General features: G+C 37.2%; 1 protein-coding gene across 1 annotated transcript in view; it reads left to right on the forward strand.

Annotated features, from left to right (window-relative positions):
• Positions 1 to 4,086: 4,086 nt before the first annotated feature.
• The window catches only part of MYO3B (myosin IIIB), a gene marked incomplete at its 5' end in the record, with an annotated part of 70,675 nt that continues 49,680 nt past the window's right edge, over positions 4,087 to 25,081 (forward strand). The window contains 2 exons of the mRNA XM_010087106.1: positions 4,087 to 4,166; positions 16,999 to 17,154. Of these exons, the coding sequence (XP_010085408.1) occupies positions 4,087 to 4,166; positions 16,999 to 17,154 (236 nt within the window). The remainder of the gene's footprint in view (positions 4,167 to 16,998; positions 17,155 to 25,081) is intronic.

Raw genomic sequence — 25,081 nt, forward strand, 5'->3', positions numbered from 1 at the left:
CTATTGTCTCTTCAGTCTGCTAGAAAAAATAATTTGTAACATGCATGTATGGGGGTGTGATTGCCAGAGCCTGTTCATGGTGACAGGTGTTGGAGGTTCATCTGCTAATTTCTCATTAGAAGCAATGTGGTAGGCTGATGATGCAATTTGGTCATTGGAGGCCCTGTCTTGATTTCTGTTTATATAAAGTGTATGGCTGTGCTTACTGAAATAGTTTAAAAAATGGTAGGTCCATTTTCCATTTTTTAAAATTTGTCATGGAAGTATTTTAAGATGAAAATATTTTTCTCATTGCCAGCAAATATCTATTATCTGTGATCTGTAATTAGGCTCACAGCTTAGCATAAAGGATGAATGGTGCTCGCTGAGCTGCATCATTGGCCTTATTGTGGTAAAATGACCGATCTGGTTTACCAGCTGTGACTTTGGAGTCGGGCTGAATGACAGGGAACACAGAAAGCTCAATAGATTAAAATATTTCGAGCACGTAACTGTGTGTATGTCGTTCAGAATTCAGCAGCAGTTCTGGGTTGATAAGCTTGCTAATGTCTTCGTGGCTACGGAACATTGTGCTTCTGTATGAGGTGTCATATACAGGCTCAATCCTGCAGTCCTCACTGAAGCAAAACTCCCAGTGAAAAACAGCATGGGAAACACTGAATACAAGGGGGGTAAAACTCCTCACAAGAGCAATGCATCTGCCTAGTGAAATAGAACATGTATTTGTGTGACTAATTATGAATTATAGAAAGAACTAAAGAAAAAAACCCACAAAGTTGGGAAAGAAATGGTTGATTAGTCATCTTGCATCAAAAGAGGACATTTTCAAAAGACAAGCCCAATTATACCGGCTTTTTGCAATAATATTCACATCTACTTCTCACAATTTCCATCACTTATAGTAGAAAATAAGACTATATTGTCCTACAGCTTGTTATATATGTGGCAAGGATGACTAAAAGGTTGCATGAAGAACATTCTAATTTTCTATGAAAAGGGTAGAATAAGTTATGTCAGCAAGTTAACAAGAGGTAGCTTTTTAGTTTTTCTATGAATGTGTTCTGAGTACAGCAGAAACAGACAGATGTTGGTGAAGTGCAGTGATGTTGGCTGATGCAAGTATAGAAAAGCCATAGAACTCCATGTGTTCAATTTAATATAGTCTGGAATCACAAATAGCCCTAGTTTGAGCTGAAGTTGTGAGGCAAGTGTTGCTTCTATGTGGAATAGCATCTGATAGTGTATGGGAGTTGTTTTACCTTTTCTCTTTAATGTGATATACATTGCAGATGTCTTCATGGATTATTATTCCAAATGGAAATAATTTTTCAAACAGAAAAAGACGTAGTGTGCTCACAAAAAAAAGCTTAAAGTGAGTTACCCTTGCATATCTGGCTTTTTGTGTAATCCTAGAACTTGAGTTTGAGCCCTTACCGCAGAAAACCACCTCTGGAGGTGCCACGGAAGCAATGGTGTCTTCTGCTGTCACCATGAAACAATTTGTGGTGTCTTAAGTAAAGTGAAGGTAGGAAGCTGACCCTCTTAGGCCCCTTTCTGGAAATCCTTTATGGACATGATGCCAGAAAAGGGTGAGCTGATTTAGTACTTTATAGTTAAGTAGTGTCTTTCATCAAAGGGAACCAATGTACTTTACAGATACAAATGAATTAAGATTCTGGTCATGTTTATCATCTCAGTTTTGTTGGTGGGGTACTTGAATCATCAATTCAGTGACTTAAATACAGAGGACCACTAGTTCTATGATTTTACTACAAAGTCGCTAAAAATAACACATCATCTTCTGTCAAGAAATACAAAATCAAGCTCAAGAAAACATCTGTAAAGTTACAGATTCCTTGATTGTGTTGATTTGGTACATGGCATGCTCAGCCACCTCTAAGAGAGTAGCTATCAGTGACAGCTTAGTAGCTTAGTAATTTGTTGGACAAAACATATTCTGTGTGGTTAAAATCATTACTTTCTCCTTTAATCATTAACCCACAAGTGACTAAATGTATTCCCTGAATGACATTTGCTCTGCTGATCTGTTATTCCATGATGAAATCCCACCTGTTTGCGTCATAACATCTGCAACTAATGTAAGTATCTCTGTGTCTTTCTTCAAGAGATTCCTTGTGAGATTATTCATAGAGGCTCCAAACCATATGCTTTTTGTAAGCACCGTTACCACCATGGAGAGACTTAAAGAACAATGCAAACGGAAAAGACAAAACTATGTATTTCATTAATAGTAACTGAGCTTTTGAAAAAAGAAGGTTAGTTTGTAGTGAAATTCAAAATTTCACAGCAAATATTCCGTAGACAGTGCTGGTATCATTCTAGAAAGAAATACACTGTACTTCACAGTACAATAAAAGATGGTCTTATCAGAATCCAAATTATCAGTAGTAATCCCAGCTGGCTGTCCCTTAAAGCTGTTTGCAGAGTTCATGCATGGGGAATAAGTGGACTGATAACCATTTTCATTATAGAGAAAGAGGTGTTTAAAGTTTAACTTTCTTTGATACTGGGTTTTTTTCTGGGAATATCTCTAGAAATGCTTTTCTTTGTCTTTTTTATTCTTATAAAAAAAATCAGATTCAGTGATGTACATTAATGTGTGATCCTGGTAAATGGAAGACAACCCTGAAACATTATTGTCATTGAAAACATCCGATCATATTTTTTTCCTAATGATAAATTTGATAGCTGATGCATGTCTTAAACATTCAGGTTTTCATCACTTCATGAAAAAAATTGTGTTCCCTGAGTCTTCTGTAACAAAAAAAGAAAAGTAATAACATTTTCATCTCAGAAAACGTCAGCCTGCAGTGATTTGTTTTGAATAGATACAGATGAACAAAAATGGTCCATCTGTTACAAAGCCACATGGAATTTTTTTAAAAAAACAACTTTGTTTGGATTTTTGAGGGTAATTGTTAAATGGAATTACTCATATGTGTGAAAAATTCAAGACTACTAAGCAGATCAACACTAATTTACATTGTTTATGCTGTTTGCCTTTTTGTTTTGTGAGGTGTTTCCAAGCAGTCATGCTATGGAATGTGGCCCCAGTATAAACGAGGTGGTTCATTATACAATCCAGAATACTAGTGAGTGTTTCTGTTGTAGAATAAGTCTTACTGTGATTTTTTTTTTATTCTGCCAGTTCAGTAATATCTGACCATTTGCATTGAGGCCTCAAATGCAGCAAAAGACAAATCATTAACGTTTCATAAAACACAAGTTTAATCTTAAAAAGTTAGACTTCAGCACTTATCAAATCAAGTTGCACAAGAAACCTCTGGAAGATAACACAGTATAAGATAAGGTATGATTCATGAACAAGTCTTGATATAGTTTGGTCCACTTAAATTTGAGCCACTTAAAATTTGGTCCACTTAGTGTGACCTATAGGCCTTGCTCTGTATGTTTATGTAATTTAACTGTAACAGTAACAATCGGAAAGGAAAGTAATTCTATGCCAACTAACATGGAACCCATTAGAATTAGAAAGATTATGCTTATGGAAGGCCATCTTACTATGTAATGTAAAAATACTGTCTGCTAAATGTCACTTTAAAAATAACATCTATTTTTAATAGTTTTAGAGTTTACAGTGTCATCCAAACTGAATACAGATTGAAATCCGAACTGAAAATGCTACAGATTGTTGACAGTTCGTAGTTCTTATGATGAACATGTCCATACTTTAACAAGTTTTGGTCATAGTCAGTAATCTGGAGTAAAGGGCTAAAATGGTATGATGCCTAGGTTACTATTCCAGTTTCAGTTGATCCTTTCTGAGTCAAGCTGAATTGAAAGGGAAATGTTGGGAAGTGCACTGTAAGCTCTACTGACTGCCAGCTTCAAAGGTATTGACATAAAAGGAGAAGGACATGAAAAGAGAACTGTCAGAGAATAAGCATCAGCAAGAAAAACCCAACAAGCATCTGAAGGAGACACGTAGACCATTTGAGCATTGCTTTCTCAATCATTATTTTCCCCCTAGTGGAACCATTATCATCTTTGTTGACTATCAGTGAGATAATTTCAGTAAACATTAACATTTTAAACCCCCAAACTTTGTATTTTTTCAGAAATCCTCCTCCTACTTTACTACATCCTGAAAAATGGTGCAGAGGATTCAACCATTTCATTTCACAGTGAGTTCTATCTTCTTTTAAGAACTGCTTATGCAGCAACGCTTATGTGTGTCAATCTGAAAACAGAATTTGTTTTATGGAGTTGTTGTTTTTGCAAGTTTTTAGCTTCAGTTTTCTTTTCATAGACTCTAGACCGTGCTTTACCTCTTGAAAGCAAGACAGCCCAGTTTGATCTTCTCATGTAATTTACTTCACAGATTCTCTGAACTTCTTAGTTCCAAATTAACCTTAGTTAATTTGTTTCTTGCCTTTGATGGACCCAGGACAGGTTTATAAATATACCTGATGTCCTTGGTGGTTTTGCAGTGAAATTTTGTGTCAAGGAGAAAAAAGGGTTAGTGAAAATGACTGCTTGTCAATGTAATATAAAAATTTGAAAGACAAGAAAGCAAATCGTTGCCCTTTTGCACTTTACAATTGAGCACCAGTTGTACTGAGAGTGTACTATGTTGCCTAGTTGGTACCAGCTTTCTGGATGCGGCTATCACTGAACTGAAATATGCTTTTGCTTTACTTTTTACAGTGAACCTAAGAAATCACAATTTAGTAGTTGGTAGCATTATATTAAAAAATCTTACAGCAACTTTTATGAATTATTTTTAGGGTTCTTCAGGATTTCATTGTGACCTGTTACAGCCTAAACTGTGTAACATGGGTACACAGCAGTATACATTGTGATCTGTGGCAGTCAGTGTTTAATTACAAAAGTCACTGGGTGGTAGATAAATTCCATTCTCTTATAGAGAATTTTTTTTTTTTTACGGTATTTGTGGACCGTAGCCTATATTCTGGAGGACTTCAGCACTGGTGGGTTGTATTCTACTTGTGCTTTAGAGAGTGCACCTGGTAAATAAGGTTACATTCCTTTCTCAGAAACATTGTGCATTAACCTTCAGTGTTGTTATACAGGTTTTTAATTCTTGATATCTTCCTTTTTAGAAGTCTCTGCTGAGCTTGAGAACAATACAAAACCCCTAACATTTCTTGACATTTGTTCAGTCCTTTAGTTCAGCATGTGTTATTCATAAAAGAAGTCGGATGTCAGTACTTTATGACTATACTTGTTTTTAATCTTGTCCGTTGGCTTTTTGATATCTTCAAATTGTATATTTCTAATTACATTGATTTTTAATCACTTTTTCTTAATTACTTCCTCTCACCGGCAACGTCTGCAGGTTCTCAAATCTTGCTTTTCATTTTTCCAGTAATAAGCACAACCAAGTAAGGAAGTGTACTTATATGCAGTCTTTTAGCATGAGGAAATGCAACAATTGTAATAAATATCCTGGTTTTATAGCTACCTTTAGGAGACCACTGAAGCAGAATTCTGTGTGACATTGCTTCATTCTCGAGCATGTGTTGGTAAAGTTGTTATGATGCAGAGGTTACAAGATATTTTTGTGAAGGCTTGGATTAACGTTAATGGATTTTATAGAAGAAATTAAATAATGAAACATTGGATCATACAACTGCAAACTTTTTAGCCATTACTGATAATTGTCTCATTTATATGCATTAGTTATGCATTTATTGATGGCCACCTTGTGACAGCTTAGTTATGATAAATTGAAAGCACTGATATTATAAATTCCGTACTGCCTTTTATCCATATGTTAGGACCTTGCCTGATGTTTCTGTCGCCCTTGTGATGAGTGGTTAGCTTTTGAATAATTTCATTATCTACTTCCTTCCTGATGTCTAACATCATTTGCATAACAAGCTTATCTGGTTCAAGTTGCGGGCCAGACCTCTGTACTGATGAAGGCTGAGCATGTAGCTTTTGCTAAGCATACTTCTCACTTCAGATCTGTTTGCACAATAATTTTATTCATGCCAAGATTGCCAAACATGGTCATGGTAGCTTTTCTCACGTCCTGTTTTCGTCCCTTGAAATGCCACTGTCTCGAGGCATTTTTGTTATTAGTGTTCTCTTGCATGTCGTAGTGATATCCAACATGCCTGAGCTGGACATTTCAATATACTTTTGTAGGTAACTCTCTAAACTGTTAAAATAGTAATAATAATATATTTTTCAGACATGAAGTCTGTATTTTTAACTAGGATTCTGGTGCCCCAAGAGATATGATTTTGCAGCAGCATTTTAAAGTCAGATACATTATTTAAAAAATCTGAATGGAGGTCAGGTCAAGACAGTCCTTTGCTTGGTGAATTTGTGTTTCTGTTCCCAGCATTGTTGACTTTGACTTGAGATGAAGATGCTAATGTATTGTCTTCATAAGGATTTTTACAATGAGATAGCTAATGTGAGTTAAATATTTTGTTTTTAAAAGATACAGACAAGACACAATTTCAGCCAAGCCATCTCTGGCAGCAGCCTAATTCTGTCTTTGGTATCTACTAAGATACATGCAACATGTATGTACTTTTAAAAGGTCAGTAAAATTCCATGTATGCCTATTTATCTGTGCTTCTGTAATTGTCCAGGAAGAACTTGGCTGCTCCGCTCACAATGTGCGAAAGAATTAATTATCTGTTTATTTTTATCTGCGTATTAATAGGGCTTACCATTTGTATAACGCCATGTAAACAACCACATCAGTTGTTAGAGGATTGGCTCTTAAAACAGTATACTTTTACCTACGTATATTTCTGTGTTGAAATAAAATATCAGTTTTGAAGAGTTCACTCTATTCATTGCCCTTGAAGGTTTATGAAGTTTTTTGGGTTTTTTTTTGATAGCTACAGCAGAGGATGTTGTTCTCTTAAGATAACAATTTATGTCCACTGCCATTTTAGACATACAGTGCTTCAGAATTCTTTCACAAAATAATACAAGCTTTATGTTAAAGTGAATAAAAAAGCCCATTCACTACAATTATCTCACATGCTCAAATAATTTCCTTGACTGATCTCTAGGGCTAGAGAGCAGAGCTAATACGTTCTTGGAGCAGAAGGATACAATAACCTTTGTTTACATTACATCATAAAATGGTAATTTTAATTAAAATGAGCAGTGGTATCTCCAGGGACAGATATTCTCCTTTTAAATTTATTTAACCAATGATTAGCTATTATGGTTCTTTGAATTAATTAGTAATTTTTGAGCTGGAGGGAATTAAAGAATTAAGAAATTCAGGAAGTACTAAAGTCAAAATGTTAAGTTACAGGATTTATGGTCACATTTATAATCAGAATGTAACTTTTATTTTAGCAATGACATTGCAAATACAATACAAATATAATTTTTAGTCTTGATAAACTTAATTTTTTGTACTCAAACACAGCCTTGAAAGCTGAATTTCATATTGATGACTCAACATTCAGAGTTATTCAAGTAATAGATCATCTGGATTATATAGGTTTTAAGTGCTCCCTTTAACTTCTCTGAATGCTGATAATTTTTTTTCATAATCTGAGCAATTGCATAGTGACATTCTGGTCATATTACATAAAGAACATTCTACTGTTTCTGTCACTGAGAACATGATATGCATTTGACATAACAGAGAATCTGTCTACAGATGAACTTGAAATACTAAACTGTAGTACCTGAGAAAAGATCTCCACCACTTTTGAGTATTGCATGAGACGTGTTTATACAGATGAATGGGCATATATAATGGATACAGTTATTTTCAGCTTTCTAATTAGCAGTTCTAGGAAAAAAACCTGCAATTTCAGGTAGGGGTGAGAAGCTACCATGTAGGTTTGAAGTCCTAGCCCTGTAAAGAATCATGCTAGATTTTACAAATGTTATAGCATCAAGATCTTTTACTTAGTAAAGTATGCTGTTGAGTTCCTTACCACTAGTGGTAAGCACTCATTCTTCCCTTGGTTCCCATGGTTTGTGGGTTTGTTGGCTTGCTGTTCTGAATTCTAAACACTAACAGTAGTGACTATAGTGTAGTGAGAAGGATATGTATCCATGGTGGAATGACAAGTCTATTTGGGAAGCACTGGCAATTCTAGGACTGGTATGCTGCGTAGAAGATTATACTATCAGAGAGAGCATGTGAAGTAATTGTCTGATGAGACAGTTTCCTTACTCCCTTCTTCAAGCTCCTATTGTCATTAAGTGCCAGTATTTCAGTTTCTCAAGTAGTTGCTCCCTATTGCTCTTTCACTGGGATGCTTTTTAAGCGTAATTCAAAGCTTAGATGCTTTAGACCTCTAACATTATTACCATTTATTGGAAGGAAAACCTTTTGTAATAGCTAATCATAGAATCATAGAAGGGTTTGGGTTGGAAGGGACCTTAGATATCATCTAGTTCTAAATGTTTTCCATCTCTGTGCTTTACTTGAAAGGATATGTAAAGGCAGGATGTTACCACCTGTTACTATGTGGTTACTTCTGTAATACTTGGTAAAAGTAAAGACGGAGCATGGCAGAAGACTGAGGATAGTAAGACAGAAGTGGTAGACATGAACACTAAGATGCAGTGTAGGAAGGAAGGAAGATTGCAGGAATGAAGAGAAGTGAAATATGACTGTGCTGATCTTGTAGTAGTTTGGTTTTGGGGGTGGACCTATTCATTCCAGTTAAATTATTCTAGTTCTCAAAGAAAGGATGTGTTCTAGATGATTCAGGTTTATTTGGAATGCATTTTTGATGTTATGAAAGACAGAACTACAGGAATAGGAAAGCAGTAAGAATTGGAGTTGCAAAAAATTTAAAACAAATAATAATCCAGCATTTCTGCCTGATAATAGTACCTTTGCATTGGACTGATGAAGCAACAGTAGAATAGTAATGTCTTATTGCTGTCGGTAGATCTTTAAGTCATCTGTACTTGCAGAATAGAGACAAGAGTTCGATTCCTTGTTTTACAACTGAGGAAACTGAGATGAAGGGTATCTTGCTCAAAGTAACTCAATAATCAACAGCAGAACTAGGAATGAAACAGTCCAGCGTACTTTCAGATAAAAGGAAGCTCCCAGAAGCACAGATGTGCCTGCTGTCCTCTTGTGGCTCATGGGGTACAGGTCAGATCCGGCACACAGTACTGGGAAGAATGTTGTTATTGCCTGTGGACTCCCAACTAATAGAACTAACCTGATCTCATCCGCACAGGTGTTTGTGAATTACTTCAAATGAAGACATAGCATGGCTGGATTTTGGGGTTTCACAGCAGAGGGCATCAGGCAGTCAGCTTAATGTTGTATAAGTGAGAAACTTTCCCCGCTTCTCTGTGATAATGGCATAGTGGATCTCCAATTGCCTTTTTAGTGTCTGTCCTTATTTACTGGAAGATATGAAAGAATGCACTAAACACCAAAGGAAAGAAAACATATCTCTGTCTTTCGCTGCCTTTCCAGCTATGACATAAGAAGTAAAAGAAATGAACTATCAGTATCTGACTGTGCTTTCCTTATGTCTACCTTCTCTTTGCTCCAACTGCCTCAAATCAGGTGCATGCTGTAGTGTCAAAGGTGGATGGATACCTAAGGGGAATGTTTGGTACAAATGCAAAACATACTGTTTCTAATAAAATCTTCAGTGGCAAAAGGTCTTTGTGTTCCTGGATCTTCAAGGACAGGGCAAACAAATAGGGTAGACTCGTTCCTGGTAAAAGGCTAGAAACACCCCAATTTCATCGTACAATAAATAAAAGTATTTGGTGTTTTTGAGATGCTCCTTAGAGTTACAGAATCACAGAATCACAGAATGTTAGAGATTGGAAGGGACCTCGAAAGATCATCTAGTCCAATCCCCCTGCCGGAGCAGGAACACCTAGATCAGATCACACAGGAACGCATCCAGGCGGGCTTTGAATGTCTCCAGAGGAGACTCCACAACCTCTCTGGGCAGCCTGTTCCAGTGCTCTGTCACCCTCACCGTGAAGAAGTTTTTTCTCATATTCAAGTGGAACCTTCTATGTTCCAGCTTGAACCCATTGCCCCTTGTCCAACTCCTTCAGAGTTGTTCTGACTGAATTTCTGTTGTCTCAGGTAAAATTCTAAGGGTTTCAACATGAGCAAAGTCTGTCGCCTTCTAAGAGCTGCAAGAGATGCCACTCTATAGAGTTTCCATTGTTTGTTCTCCAAACCAGAATAAACTGTCATGTCTGCTCAGCCCAAAGGAGGCTGTTGTAGATTTTGGAGCTTTAGGAGAGGTAAAGCTATTTACTACACCTAATTTTACAATTTCAGTGTGAGTGAACCCTTGTTAGGTTTGAGATGTGTGCTCTAAATTGCACTATATGGTCTTGATGTTAAAAACTAAACTGTAAGAAAATTTATTAAGAAAGCAGGTGCTGGTGACATTTCGATATTAGATTATTTCTCTCATTGTTAGGGAAGATTAGTAATTTATGGCATTTGCTACCAAAAGGCAGATCAATAAAGATATAAATGTGTTCTGACCATCAGGATTTATATTATGCACATGATGATCAAGTGCTTTGTCATAAATTCAGTCTTTCATCCTGGTATTTGATCATAGCCAAAGAAACAGTAAAATCTTTGTTATTTATCATGGGATGCTGGTTGAAGACAGGAGGCCTACTTAACCTATATACGTAGCCTTAGAGCTCAGCATTTGCTTCTTCCAAAAGGGGTGACTATATATAATTCTGGAGATAAGGTTATTTGTATCTGTATGTCCTGTTGAATTAGGACTGAAAACAGAAATGCTGTTGGCAAAGCTGTCACAGTTTTTTAGTTCATTTTTGCAAACGAGTGACCTGTGGCAGTGGGGGATGGAGAGGCCTGGGATGGGAAGCAGGGAGGCCTCAGGGAAGCACATGCGTCCCTGCATCATTATTACAAACGTAATTCATGAAATGTCTTCTCTACTTCTCTGCTGCATGTGACTGACCCCTGTGTTCCAGAGCGACATGTGGTACAGAGGTAGGAGGAACTGTCAGAGTGACAAATAGGAACTGAGCATGTTAACCAGTTAAAAACAGTCTCAGAGACTGTTATTTTTCCTTCCTTGACTGAAAGGTTTCTGACCTAATGTGCCTGGCTTAGACAATCTTGCTTGTCAGTGTCTATCCTTCCATTTCTCTAAGCAGGAGGGGCAACCCAGTTGGGGTCATGCTCTTGATTTTGTTCATCTTCCACCATGAAACAACCTTGTGATAGAAGTAGCCAGGAAAGTACTGGGGGAAAAAAAAATTAAATCTCTGAGCCCAGAGATCTCCTCCTCCCTGCTTAGGGAGGGGATCAAGAGAATATGACCTTACTCTTTTTCCTCTCCCTCTGGGAAATCTCCATTCCAGATCCCCATCTGAGCTGTCTCTACCTTTGGGGGCAACCTCGTAACTGTTTTTTTCTGGTATAGGAAGGAGAGGACCTCAGCACCTCAGGATGACCTGAAGTCCTGTTCAAGGCCCTGGAAAGCTTTTCTATCCCAATTGCAGAGTCCTGGAAAGATTCCTCACTGCTAGGCAGCAAATGGAGCAGCAGGTGCTTGTGCAAGCAGGGAAGTATTTGGAGGGCAGGGAGGGTGATGCAGAGCTGTGCAAGGAGCAGGTGATGGGGAGAGCTCCCTGATGGGCCAGGGAGTAGCAGAGAGATAGGGACCAGAAGAGTGTCAATGAGGACTTTGTCTAACCATTTGTTGAATAAATTGGAGACTTTATATCTCTCTCGCCCAGAGGCTGTGGTGGGGATTCTCCAGCTCTAATATGGAGTCTGATATACAGTCATAATTTCTTCCGAATAATAACCTATGCATCTTCTGTGCACGTAGATGATAAATAGTGACTAGGTGTCTGGTTGGATATTGGGTTTATGAGCCAAAATAAGTCCCAGCAATCCACTGCCAGCATATTAGAAATAATCAGAAAATGTAGCGTTCATAACATGTAATAATTGAAGAAAACAGAATACTAGAGATAAATTATAATGTAACTAAGCTAATAAGGGTTGGAGCTGCTTGCTTTCTTAATGTTTAAGGAAATACTTGTGGCCAAGTATATCATAATAGATTTGATGAAAGAATTTCTGAAAGAAAAAACTGCTGCTGCTCTACTTAGGTTTGGCTGCAATAATGAATGACTTTAGTAATTGTCTTCTGTTTCTGAACACACAGGAGATTTAGACGACTATTGGAGTTCTCATTAAATATATTTCTTTCAATTTATTTATTAGTAAAGATTAGCTCATGAATACTGATGAATAGCTCCCCCTTTCAGTCATCTGATTTGCTGCTTGCAAAATGGTAGTTTACATTGTTGAGATATAGCAATTCCGTCAATGTTATCATCCCAGTGCAAGCAGCCAGTGAATTTTGAAGGCTGTCACAGACAGTCCTGTGTGCATGTGAGTCTGCTCTCATCCCCTGCTAATAAATGCTTTGGTTTTGCCTGTAATTGTGGCAGAATCAAAATGGTGCTTAGGAGCCTGGCTGTGAGATTGCAGCAAATGGCTGCAACCTATCTTTAATGTAGTGACACTAATGAATTCTGAGAATTAATTTTCAGCTAAGAAAGCATGATGGAAGATAGTAGAATTTCAAATTAGGTAATGGATTGAGTTTCATCAAGGCAAAAAAGTACAATGTTTGTTTCCTTTTCAATCTCTACTTACTTACCCTTCACATATTTTAGATCCAAAAAATAGCAGACCAAATATGGTAATATTTTCATCATACCTTGTGTGAAACCCGTCATATAGTGGATTTGCTGCTCAATTTGCTCAAGGCAAGGCAGTCTCATTACTTTTTTTTTAATGATTTCCACAGGCCAAACAAATTGGCTCAATTTGCAGGTGCATCACATGTGTTGGTTTTGTATTTAATTGTAGCATGGTTGATGTTTGACAGTGCCTAATAATTGTCCAAATTGGTCTTAAAGGAAGGCTCAGTTGAGCACCTGAAGATACTTTAGTATTCTCCTTTCTTCAGAAGCAAATACTTCAGTGATATAACTTGTTAATATTTTTATCACTCGCACAACGCACACACTGATCTCTGTTGGCTGCATTGAGTAAGAATATTTTCTGATAAGTGACATTATAAAAGCTGTTTTGTTACTGTACTCTTCCTCTTTCAAATGTTAATATTATGGGATTTTTGTGTATTACTTCTTGATTTCTTTTTTTCTAGACTTTACATGAAATACATCTCCTGACTGAATGTACTGTCAACTTTGGACTCAGGCACCCATATCAGTAACTTTTTCACACGTGATAGTTCTATTTCAGGGTGCAGGTCAGTAGAAAACACTGTGATAACACTCACCTTCATTCAGGCTTCAGCATCGTAAGAGCTGATATTCTATACTAAATTAATCTTTTCTGCAGAGCAGTATAGTGTCAGTACTGCTTCCAGCGTAGGAGATGATACCTTACTGAACATGTGCAGCGACCCTGGCAGTCTGATGCATCATTTTTCACTAGCACATAGGTGGTGGCCCAAGACTTGTTATTTTACAGGTAACGGTGACTAAGAACAGCAGCAGCACACATTCTGTGTGACACTAAAACCAGCACAGTTGAAATTACAATGTGTAGAAGCTCAGTGTGTAAATATACCTCAGAATATTAATAGATCTTGTGTACATAGAGAGGAATTAGATGCATTGGAAGATGCACCAAGAGGAGAAACATAAGGACTATCTTTTCAGTACCACATGACAGCTCTCCATCCTGCACTCCATTTCAGCAGTTCCGGTGATGCACCAAATTGGCACTGAATGTCTGAATACTCACTGAGCCCAGAGTACCTGCTGTGACTGAGCCGCAAGCCAGTTACTGGCACTTGAAACATAATGAGGAGTAATTTCTAGAATTGACTGTATTAACACTTCTGCTGTGTTTCAGACCAAAGGGGTGTGTGTATGCCATACATGCTTCAATTTCCTGTGGCCTGTCTGATCTTTCTGCTGCTGTGTTCCTAATGTGCTAGGAACTTGCCATTTAACTTGGTGGATTAAACCAACTTCAGTGGAGATGTACATTCTCCTGTCAGTCTCTTCCCTGAACTGGGTTAGAAGTACTCACGCATGAAGTTACAGATCTGAATTTAAGCAGCTGTCCCTCACCCTTGCACAACTCTTTGTTACTAGCTCTCTGCTTTGTTGTGGCATCTCACTAACTGTCTGAAAGGGCTCTCTTCTTCCAATATATGCACTAACTTGGAACAGCAGTAGGTGTGCACTGTCTGAGCTTGGAACAGAGACTTTGCAAAGGTAATCCTAAAACAGTCTTCAAGACTGCCTCCCTGACAGAACTTACCTGTGCTCATTAAAGCGCTGCCAGACCCAGACAGCTAGCATTTCAGGCACATAATAGATAAAATAAGAACTTATTTCCTGTTTTTCTTCCATCTCTTCTTGTTGGGCTTCCTTAATGAAAGCAGTATCGTGGACATTTGGATGTTTCACAGGGGTGCCATCTGTATGGAAAAAATTTCTCTTGCAACTTCTCGATCTTGTCCATAGAGTGTCTTCGGAGGTGCATTGTTCCAGAGCTCAGAGTATAATTCATATTAATAACTGCATACCACCAGGTAAAAGATTTGTATGTTCTTCACACTTCTGGTAAACACAAGATTTTTCTGTCTGGAACTATGTAATTTCTTGAAGAGAATCCATTGTTATTAGATGAAAAGTAACTGCCATGACGTCAGTAGGGCCTGTTGCAATTGGACAAGGGGTTATGGTTTTAAACTAAAAGAAGGTAGATTCAGACTAGATACAGGGAATAAATTTTTATGATGAGAGTGGTGAAACACAAACAGAGATGGTAGGTTCCATCCCTGGAAACATTCAAGGTCAGGTTGGATGGGGCTCTGAGCAACCTTATCTAGTTCAAGATGTCCCTGCTCATTGTAGGGGAGTTGGACTAGATGACCATTTAAAGGTCCTTTCCAACCCAAACTGTTCTATGATTCTATGACATAGCTTCACTTGGATTCAGTTATGTTACTGAAAAATTCCTGAGGTGATTAAATTTAACAAGAAAAAATATATATTAACGATATAGCATAAATACTATAAATTTGTAATCATTGTTAGAATGGTAAAAATCAGGAGTGCATGAGCTTTTCAGACTGAAATCTCCACTTCAGATACTTGCCATTGATCTGTGATTTTGTATGTTGCATGTTTTTTTTGAGTTTTGGGGTTATCTTCTTTGCCTTCCTGATTAATGTTATCTTTATTTTCAAATCCCTTTTTTCCATTTGCTTGGTAAACATTTAAATTTAACCAGGATTGGCATGGACCATCTCATCTGTGTGGGTGTATTGACTTTTAAAAACCCTGGACCACAAAACGAAAAGGCCAGACACTGGAAGGGGGGGCGGGGAGGTAGGGAGGGTCAGAACCTGTTGAAGGCTAATGATGGATCTCTTTATGGGAGGGAAGGACTGACATTTATAGCCTTGCACTCCGAGGGGTGGAGATAAAGCAGATTCTGTTACTTTGGTCTTTTTATCAGGAGGCTACAGTTCTAGCCTGTAGCAAAATTCACCAAAATAGTTATAAAACTAGTAGCACATTTTCCGGACTTGTCTTTTCTGGGCTAGAGGTACCAAGAAGAGGTTGGGAAAATGGTTTTCAGGAACCTGGAGTTTTACATTGAAAGATATTTCAGGATCATTTCAAGACCAGACTTTAGGCTTCAGTTAAGTATTTGAGGTGAGGCTAAACTTCAATAATTTGCTAATCTGTTTGGTAGTATTTGAAATAAATTAATGTATACTATTTTAATTTTTTTAAGATCTAGTTTAAATTTTGCAAATTGCTATTGACACTGCTAGAATATAAATATAATAAATATATTCTAAAAGGTATTAAAGTTTCATTGGCCTTTTGGCTAAAAAGATAATCTTCACTTGTGATATTTGGCCTGTTAAGGAAGTAATTTAGATATATCACTTTATCAACAAATATGAGATATAATTGTGAAGTATGCCATACAAATGCATCTCATCAAATAAACTAATCTTGGGCTATAAGTCACTGAGATGATGGGTGCTAGAAGGCAGATATGTACTGAATTGCAGCATTTCTTTTTCACATTCTCAAATAATGTCAAAATTATTGTTCGAGCACAATAAACAGAATACTTTAATATAAAGAATTAGAGGGCACTTTAAAGCAGTGTAATCCTGCTAGATCATTCTTCTGTTTGGACTGTATTATTTCAGCTTTACTGTACAGAAAATAATTCAGCTTTAATAATGGCTTCCTCAATTTTAAATCACAATTATATAAATTTGCACAATACCTTATTTTGTGCTAATTTAATAGGATATATCTCTTTACTCATTACCAGATCACCTGTTCCTGTCACAGACAGAACTTTGGTACCCTGGCTAGCATTTAATTCTGATTAATTCATTTCTTTTCCAGTCTGAATTGTGTAGGTTTGCAGAATTTTCTGTGATTCTTATGCTAACACTTACCATTGCAAAGTCTACCTGAAGCATTCATTTAAAAAACAAAACAAAGCTCTATATCAAATTGTTCTGACTAGTGTTGTATCACAGATTTCATTTGTGATTTTTATTAGGCTATATCCTGTAGTTCTTAGTCAAAATTCTCATCAGAGAATAGGTATAAAATTAAAGCGAATTACGTATTGTCTATTCATCTTAGGTTATGTTTAATGTATATTAATTGTACAGCGCTTGCAATATATGCCATTTTTTCATACTAAGCTAGTTACAGTTAAAAAGAGAGATTAAATAAGCTCAAATTCATAGCCTTTATACTTGTATACTTGTGGGGTGCATTCACTTACTTAAGTAATTTATGCTAGATTTATTCCAATGTAGAGGATGAGTCTTGTTGCATACTGGGGAACTCAAATTTGAGGAAGAAGAAACTACTGTGTGTAAACAGCCACACATCCGACACAAATCATGCTGTAATGAAGTAACATCATTGCCTGAAACCACTATTTCTCTGTCACAGGTGTCTTATCAAGGATTTTGAAAAGCGTCCTTCAGTCACCCACCTTTTGGAGCATCCATTTATTAAACAAGTACATGGTAAAGATATGTCTCTGCAAAAACAGCTGGCTGAGCTCATCCAAGAACAGCAGCAGCTAGGCTCCATAGCCAAAACAAGGTACTGTGCAACAAATATGCTGCAGTCCCCCTTCCCCACACTAATCCTGGAAGCACAGTTTGAAACTTCGAATGCACAGACATTTACTGTTTCAAATGATCATATGAATGCATTGACTAGCAATATTATTAGCAGTAAGTGCTGCATGCCATGTGAAAGCAAGAGACACTTTCCCACTGATACTTTTTAAAGCTAATTTGATGAGCCATAAGGCAACCTTCTCCTTAGCCCTCCTTCTCCCACTGAACTCTGTTCTATATGTATTCATTTTTGTCTCATTCAGAGATGCTAATAATTCCAGAATGTTCTGGTTTGTGGAAATACATATTGGCATGATGAAAAATTATATCATAATTTGGTAGCAGATCTTTATGAATACAACTGTGAACAATGAAGTAACTACTAGAAAAAGGTTATGAACAGAAACCTTAAAGTTTGCTGTTTGATTAGATACTATCAGTAAGAAGACTATTCAGTGCTTAAAGTAATTGTTTTGTCTGTAGTTTAAAAGCAACTGCTATTTTTCATTCAGCCTAGTAATTAATTTTAAAATGTGCTTAAAAAGCAATGAATGTATCAGTGGCAGTGGAATTTTTTACTTTTGAGGCTGATTGTAAATATGTCTTAGTTTAGTTGTTGTCCAGAGGGTGGCAGAATTTCACTGTTTCAAAAGAGAATTAAATGCAAATGAATACACCTTCCCAAGCTCAGCAATCATTCTGTAATATGAAATTTGTCTAGAGTGAGATAAGCTCTGGCCCATTATTATAAACAAACACCTACGGATGTTGATGAATAAAATTCAGTGTCATGATTCCTAAGTCATAAACATGTATATACTTACATGCCATAAAACTGTAGGTTAAATGCTAAAAGCTCAAACAAAGATGTACAAATGAAAATAAAAGAATAGCTGTAAGTACAGTTTCAAGGTAAAGCTGACTTCTTTGTGTTTAGTGTTTGGCTTTTTTTTTTATTTTCTGGAAAAATATGCCAGGAGCTGCTTACTGTGGGTGAAGGAGTTATGCCAGTGTTACAGCAGAAGTTGCTGCTGTATCTGGCCTCCTAAACAGAACTCCCCCATGCAGATCAGATTGCCTATAGCTGTGGGTTGGCTGGCCCAAAAGGTTCCCCTGGTAGTTGACCAAATAGAAGATACAGGCAGAGTGAAATTGTCCTTGTGCTAAGAGGAGCTCTGAAATGGGCTCCTCATGGTATTCCAATACATTCTTCTGGGATCTGTTTCCATAATGTGGAATAAGAAGGAATCAAGACCAAGCAGCATTTCTTTCCTCAAGCCTTTCCATTTATTAACGGGGAGTGCTGTGACAGACAGGCTTCTGCACCTTATGCTTATGCATGACTGGAATGTAGGAAGGATTTTGCTTCCCCAGCACCCCTAGTATAAATCAGTGCTCATCTAAGGGAGTTTAATCCTTCTTCCATCCTGTCACCACCTAACCATCTTAACTATTTTGTTTGCCAAGGGTGATTAGTTGCAACTTGTGGGCAGTGACGCCTGCAGATTGCAGTGATGAAGGGGACTCTGTTGCAATGAGGTTACTCCTAATCTTATCCTCCCTAGCAGTCTTAAGATCTACTATTGTCCCTGATGTCCCCAAATTTACTTGCCCAACTAGTCCCGGGTTCCCTGTCCCAGGTCATTATGTGACCCATCTTTCCCATTAGTTCTTCTGTTAGTCAGCTTCTTGTGTCTTCTTCCTCACCACTGCAATAGCTTCTGTTTCTAATCTCCACCTTCTTCAGCAAGTCCTAGTCTGGGTTCTTCTGTTTTTCCAGTCATTTGTCTGTTCTTGGTGTTCTTCCTCACCTGAGAATGTAACTTGCAGCTCTTTTGTTCTTTCTCATCTCTAATTCCCCTTTCCCAGGTCCATTACACTTTCTCTTCTACTCTTCAAGCTCTGCTCTCAGTAGACTATTTGTAGCCATCTTATTCTTACCTGGACTCTTGGTTTGCTTTTAGCCATGCCTCTGAATTAGATGGCTTCTTCCTCTGCCAGTAAACAGTAAGAGGGGGCAGACATGATCAGACTGCTGGAGAAACCTTCACTTTGAAGCCAGTGAGCCTTGCTCTTGGCTTCACTTTGAAACTAATGGGCCTATCTGCTTTTAAAGAATGTCTTTCTGATTGTTGTAGCCTTATATCGTGGTTAGGTATTCTTACTTGTTCTTTGAAGTGCCAGCCCACTTGTTCAGGGCTGAGAGAATGCCAGTGAGGGCAAAAAATTAGTGATAATCGATAACATACTGTTCAGACTGATGAAGTGCTGATTTTCCAAAGATTTGAAACTTGATCAAATTGTTGCAGACCTTAATGTGATTGCAAAAGCATATCCCTGCAAAGCAGTTAATAATCTTATGCTTGTAGTCCAATATTACAAGAGAACCAAGCACCAGGAGCATCTAATTATAATTTTCCCCAGAGGCATAGTCATAGTCTCATAGTAGTAAAGAACTTGACTCTGTAATAGGGAGATAGTACCCCCTAGGAAAATTGATACTAATTAAAAGCCTTTAAAAACTTTGTAATGCATTTATAAAATAATTTTCAATACACAATCTGACATGCAGAAGAACACATGACCAGATGGTACTGTAAAGAAACTGTGCGGGCATTCATTTGTGGTGACCTGTAGAAGTCATCTGAATGTCTAGTCACCACTTCAAAGTAAATAGGCCAATGAAAACCCATGTTGAGTAAATGGTTCTATTATACCATTGGATATACGTGCATGCTTTTTCTGTTTATCGGTGTGCCCACGACAGGTAAAATGAAATATGCATTAATTCCCTGGTGTTCAGAGATAAAGAAAAGTAGATGCCCTTTTTTTAGGACTACAGCAACACTACAGATCCATCATTTAAATATAAGAAAATGTTCTCCCATTTGTACTGCCATAGAACTCTCAGAGCACGGGCTGAAAATTTCCAGAAACAGGAAAATCATCTGGATTGCTGGTGTTAACAGCACTTGTACTGTGAGGGAACCTAGGGAATCACTGGTGATGACAACTGATCAGGAGGTATCTGGGTTTTGTCTCATTTGAAAGTCTTCCAGCATCAGTGCTTTGCATTTGCACGTTTTGATTCTTTACTGACTCAGCAGCTGTGTTTTTTTAATAGGATTCTCTTTCCAATTGAGCTGTGCCAGTTTTGCCTGTTTTGAGACATATCTTAAGGTCATTGTGCCTGAGAGCAAGCCTGCAGACTAGAAAGTCAGTACTACTGATTTAGAGGGTATGATAGAGAGATGTGGGGAGCTGATCTAGCAGTTCACTGCTACTGAAAAGAACAGGCTTTTTTCTGTCATTTTCCCACAGCTGCCAGGAACAAGCTCATGATGCTGTTTTTATTGCAGCTCCAGTGATTATCAAAACCTCCTGAGGTAGAGTTGCTAAAGTAAGAGAAAAAAATTAAGCCAGCAGAAACACATAGATAATTTTCTACGTGCGTTAGTGATTGCAGAGGGGCACCTCAACTGAGATAGCTGAAGCAAAGGAGGGAATACTTCACATGACAAGGAACAAGGGGGAGAGGGGTAGAAAGAAGTAAGCTGTCCTCTTTTGGCAGATCATCTGGGTTGACCTCTGGAGCCACAGATGAAATATCTCCTTAATTCAGTTTGTTTCATTCTTCATTTGTAAACTTCTTCTTGTGCAGTATAGCTACGCTTAATTTCAACACAGTTCTTCATACCCCTGAACTGAAGGGGCACTTCATTGTCTTTGCTGAGCTCAAAGGAGCCTACTAACACACATTTGTTGCCATCATCAGTTTGCTGTTGACAAATATATGGTTGTCACTTTGCCATGAGATAACTTACTAGAGAGCTCTATACTCTATTATTTCCTTTAGGTTAAAAATGAACAATAAAAAGAAAAGGTTTATGCTAGTAAAAGATTACTTTTAAAATGAAAAATTTAAAAAATCTCCTGGTTTTGTTTGCTGAAAAAAGATGATCTTTGAAACTTTTCCACCAGCTTTATTTTTCCCTATATTATTTTCATCAGTGAGATGCAAATGTCTCCTATGCTTATGCAAACAGGTGGTTTCAATTTCAGAAAACCCAACCGGGGTACCCTTCTTTCCACACTTGTAATGAGGAAGAAGGTTCTTTTTTTCATCTGTTGGCATCTTTTGGACTGAAGTCCTTGAGTTTTGCCATGATCTTGAGTGAAGCTGAAATTTCAGCATCAGCGCTCCATTCTTGCATTGCCTATTTCTTATACCCGCATGGGGAAAAACTGTGAGAAAGTCCAATGCCGTGGCTGCATAAGGATGAGCTCTGGGTATTTTCTTTATCTCCTCTCCGTGTCCCTTTTATACACTATCAATTAACTATGTGTATGTTTTGTCTGGTTTCTAGTAATACCAGGGCATAAATGCTAATTGACAATATACTTTTCATGAACAGTTTTGTCATAGAAGAAGTTATGTGATGTTTAATTTTAAGAAATGTATTCAGTGCTAAATAGTCTGTTAGTTATATTTTTTATAAAAGTTCTTTAATCCTTACAAAATAGAGGTTAGTACATCAGAATGTTGCTTCACATATGTTTGTTCCGGCAAGGCTGAATTTTTCTTTCCCATCTATTCTAAAGTCAAGTACATAATTACTTTTAACACATGGATACTGATCTGTAGTTCATCTTGGGAGCCAGAACACACTTATTCCCATCAATATATTCCTCTAAGCAGGAAGCGTTTCTTAAAATCAGAGAAAATACTGTCACAGGCTCTTGTTCAGTTTTTTGTTTTGTTTTGTTTTGTTTTGTTTGTTTGGTTGTTTTTTTTACTTTACCAATCCTGTACTCACACGAGGACTGTGAAATGCTTTCAGGTTGTTCAAATGGTGTCCTGATGCATAATAACATTGTGAGAGCAAAAAGTGTAATTAATTCCTGAAGACTTGTACCTCATGCAGCATTAGATTGCGGAACTGGAAAAAAGTAGGAATCTATGTTACAGTAAGGTGTGGACAACAGAACATGCAAACATTGGTCAGGAATGATAAGCGGAATTATAAAAGTTTTTTAGTACAGTAATAGTAACTACGTGTTGATAAAGACTTTGTGTCTGACTCTGTATTCTCCAAGAAGGATGCAGAATTCAAGTTGATAGTAACCTTACTGTGTTTAAGGGGCAAATTCTTCCAGACAGAGATTAATGCAGTGGCATGTCAGTAAAATACCAACAATGCTTACGCGCCCTCTGAATTATAATACAAAAACACAGTAGAGGTTTGTGGTTTATTCTTCATTGTCTCTGTGAATTACTGTATAACCTCTGTTATATCACCCTCAGTATTTTTCTGTTTCTCCATTTACAAAATGTCTATTAATAGCTTTACTTAATACATTATACCTACAAAAAAATAGATAACAGTTTGTCTGAGGTAGAGAACTTTGTCTTTTACTTGTTCTATAAAGCAGTACTATACTTTGGTCACTCTAAACCTGTTAGTGAAGAGAAACATGCGTAATGCCTGAAGCTTTAGCCATCTTTTCTTCCATTCTTTCTGCCCTAAAGTCTGGGAAGACTCTAGGCAAAAATAAATTACAGATTATGGATGTTGTTAATTCTCACTTAACAGTAAACATTTGCTCTGTTTGTGTCAATTATATTTTTGTTAGTGTTTGACTGTGTTTGATAATCCATTAAGGGAGATTATAAGAGAGAGCTGCACTTTCCAAATACGCCTTTTGATCTCTTGAACTAATTTGTGTGGTCAGTTGCTTTTTTGATTCATAGCACAAGAGATTCCAATATCCAGGCCGATTGCCAGCCTGATGAAGGAAGAAGTCAGAAGGGATTTAGTCTGTTTCCTAATATTCCTAAAAGTTAAATGAATCTTTGTGCTGTCTGTATTGGCAAAATGTCCTGCAAAAAGTGGGCATGTTCTCTGGAGTTTGTTTATAAACATCAAATATTATCCCCATTTTTTTGTCCTTGTCAGGACTTAATCTAAACCTGGCAAAGCTGGCAGCTGGTTCAGTGTTGAAAAAGTTAAAAAACATATGTCAAAACTTCCAAAGTCCTTTAAGCCAGGCTGTAACTCAAGTTCCATAAGTAATGTTTAAAAATACCATGGAGCTTGTCATGGAGACATTTAAAAGGGAAACTCAAATTTGGAACCACAGTATTCTGTCTGTTGTCCCAGCCCTTCCTTGCATAAATCTTAATGATGAAATCTTGCATCTTTTAGGAAAACTTTATCAAAAAGTAAACTTTCCATTTTATTCCATAAAAAACCAAAATATAAAATATTTTAGTGGCTTGTGAGTAGAAGTAATTGAAAACTGGAGAATTGTTAATGTTTAGCTGAAGGTTTGAAAAGTACTGATCATCAGCAAAAGTGAACGAAATGAAAATGTTTGAATGTAAAACAATTAAGAAATTATCTATTTATGAACAATCTTAAAACTACAGGTTTCTGTGTCCCGTATAACATGCAGGAATAAATCTAAAAAAGCAGATTCACAGCAGCATGTGAGATGGAGAAATTCAAATGTAGTAGCAGGTCTATTAACTACCTTTTGACTGTGCTGGAGGAGCCAGAACATCAAGGAGGAAAATATGTGATTAAAAGCTTAGAATTGGAAATAGGGAAGAAGAGTCTTCACAGAATGCGTTCTAAAAATTTTACCCTTGGTAGTATTCTTATAAGATTGTCTTTCAAAATTTTGGATACTGTCGGTACCCATTTGGCATTTGGCTATTCTTTAGGGAAAGTTAATGTGGGGCAGCTGTATGAAATGCAGTAGGTAAGTCTATAATAATTTTAAGATAACAAATATTTAATTATCACCAGTTTCCATCTACCTTTATTTTGTTAGCCATGCCTATCAAATGTTGCAGTAGTCAATGTTGAGCAAAACCGTTGTCTTCTATATTTCCTCAAGTGATTAACTATCTCCTGGCCTGAAAATTCTGTAACTGATTTGATGTTTGAGAGTTAATGTTGATCAAATATCAAATGGTTTTGGTTATGTGGTTCAATGTGGCCGTTTCCCAGTTATCAGCAGCTTTGAAGAGGCCAAGTCCAGACGTGGCTCATTCTTTTGGATGTTTTCCTGCAGCCTGGGTAGCCTACGTTCCTGTGTGTATATAGACATCTTCACAGGAATCAACCAGAAAAGATCTACCAACCTCCGGTTTCAGTACTTAAAAGAATGAAAAACCTTCAGCATTTGCATGGATAAGGTTTTAAACAACTTTACAGTAGACAACAAAGAGTTCAGAGTTTACTGTTTTGTGTAATGCTGGGTCAGTGTGCTACTACTAGTCAACATTTAGAAGTTTGTTTCTGTAATGGGGAACAGAGTTATGAAACCTTGCATTTTGAAGGATAAAATCATCAGGAAGAATCAAACTTGAAGAAGCCTGAAAAAAATAAAAAAAAGCAAAAAGAAAGCTAAACATCCAATAGTTTGAGAAAGGCAGGTATGTTCAGGCTACCTTGTCAGATACTAGGATGAGACTACAGCGGCTTGGCAGCTTCCCCCTTCTTATTAGCCAGCTGAGTTATAGCAGCAGTCCATCCAAGGAAGTAATTCTTACAACCAGATATCTAGCTTCTCTGCCAGCTCACATTTAGATTTGAAAGCAATTAACTGCAAGGAACTTGATTGCATCCAGCCAGTAATTTCCTTTGGACTCAGAGGTAATAACAGAGACAGAACCAGAAACAGTCCTCTGATGGTATACACAATGTAATTTAATGCAATTCTTCTAGCCTTCATCTATAAGAATATTAGGCAACTGAGTTAAAAACCTCTCTTCTTTTTCTTTTTTTTTCTTTTCTTTTTTTTTTTTTTAAGTCACAAAGGTACTGTAGCCCCTAAAAGTGATCCTTGGTCTGATTATAGTGTATGTGTTTTTACTGGAGGTTGCATAGATTTTTGTT

Source organism: Pterocles gutturalis, unplaced genomic scaffold, assembly GCF_000699245.1.
Source record: "Pterocles gutturalis isolate BGI_N339 unplaced genomic scaffold, ASM69924v1 scaffold12541, whole genome shotgun sequence".
In the NCBI taxonomy this organism is placed as follows: Eukaryota; Metazoa; Chordata; class Aves; order Pterocliformes; family Pteroclidae; genus Pterocles; species Pterocles gutturalis.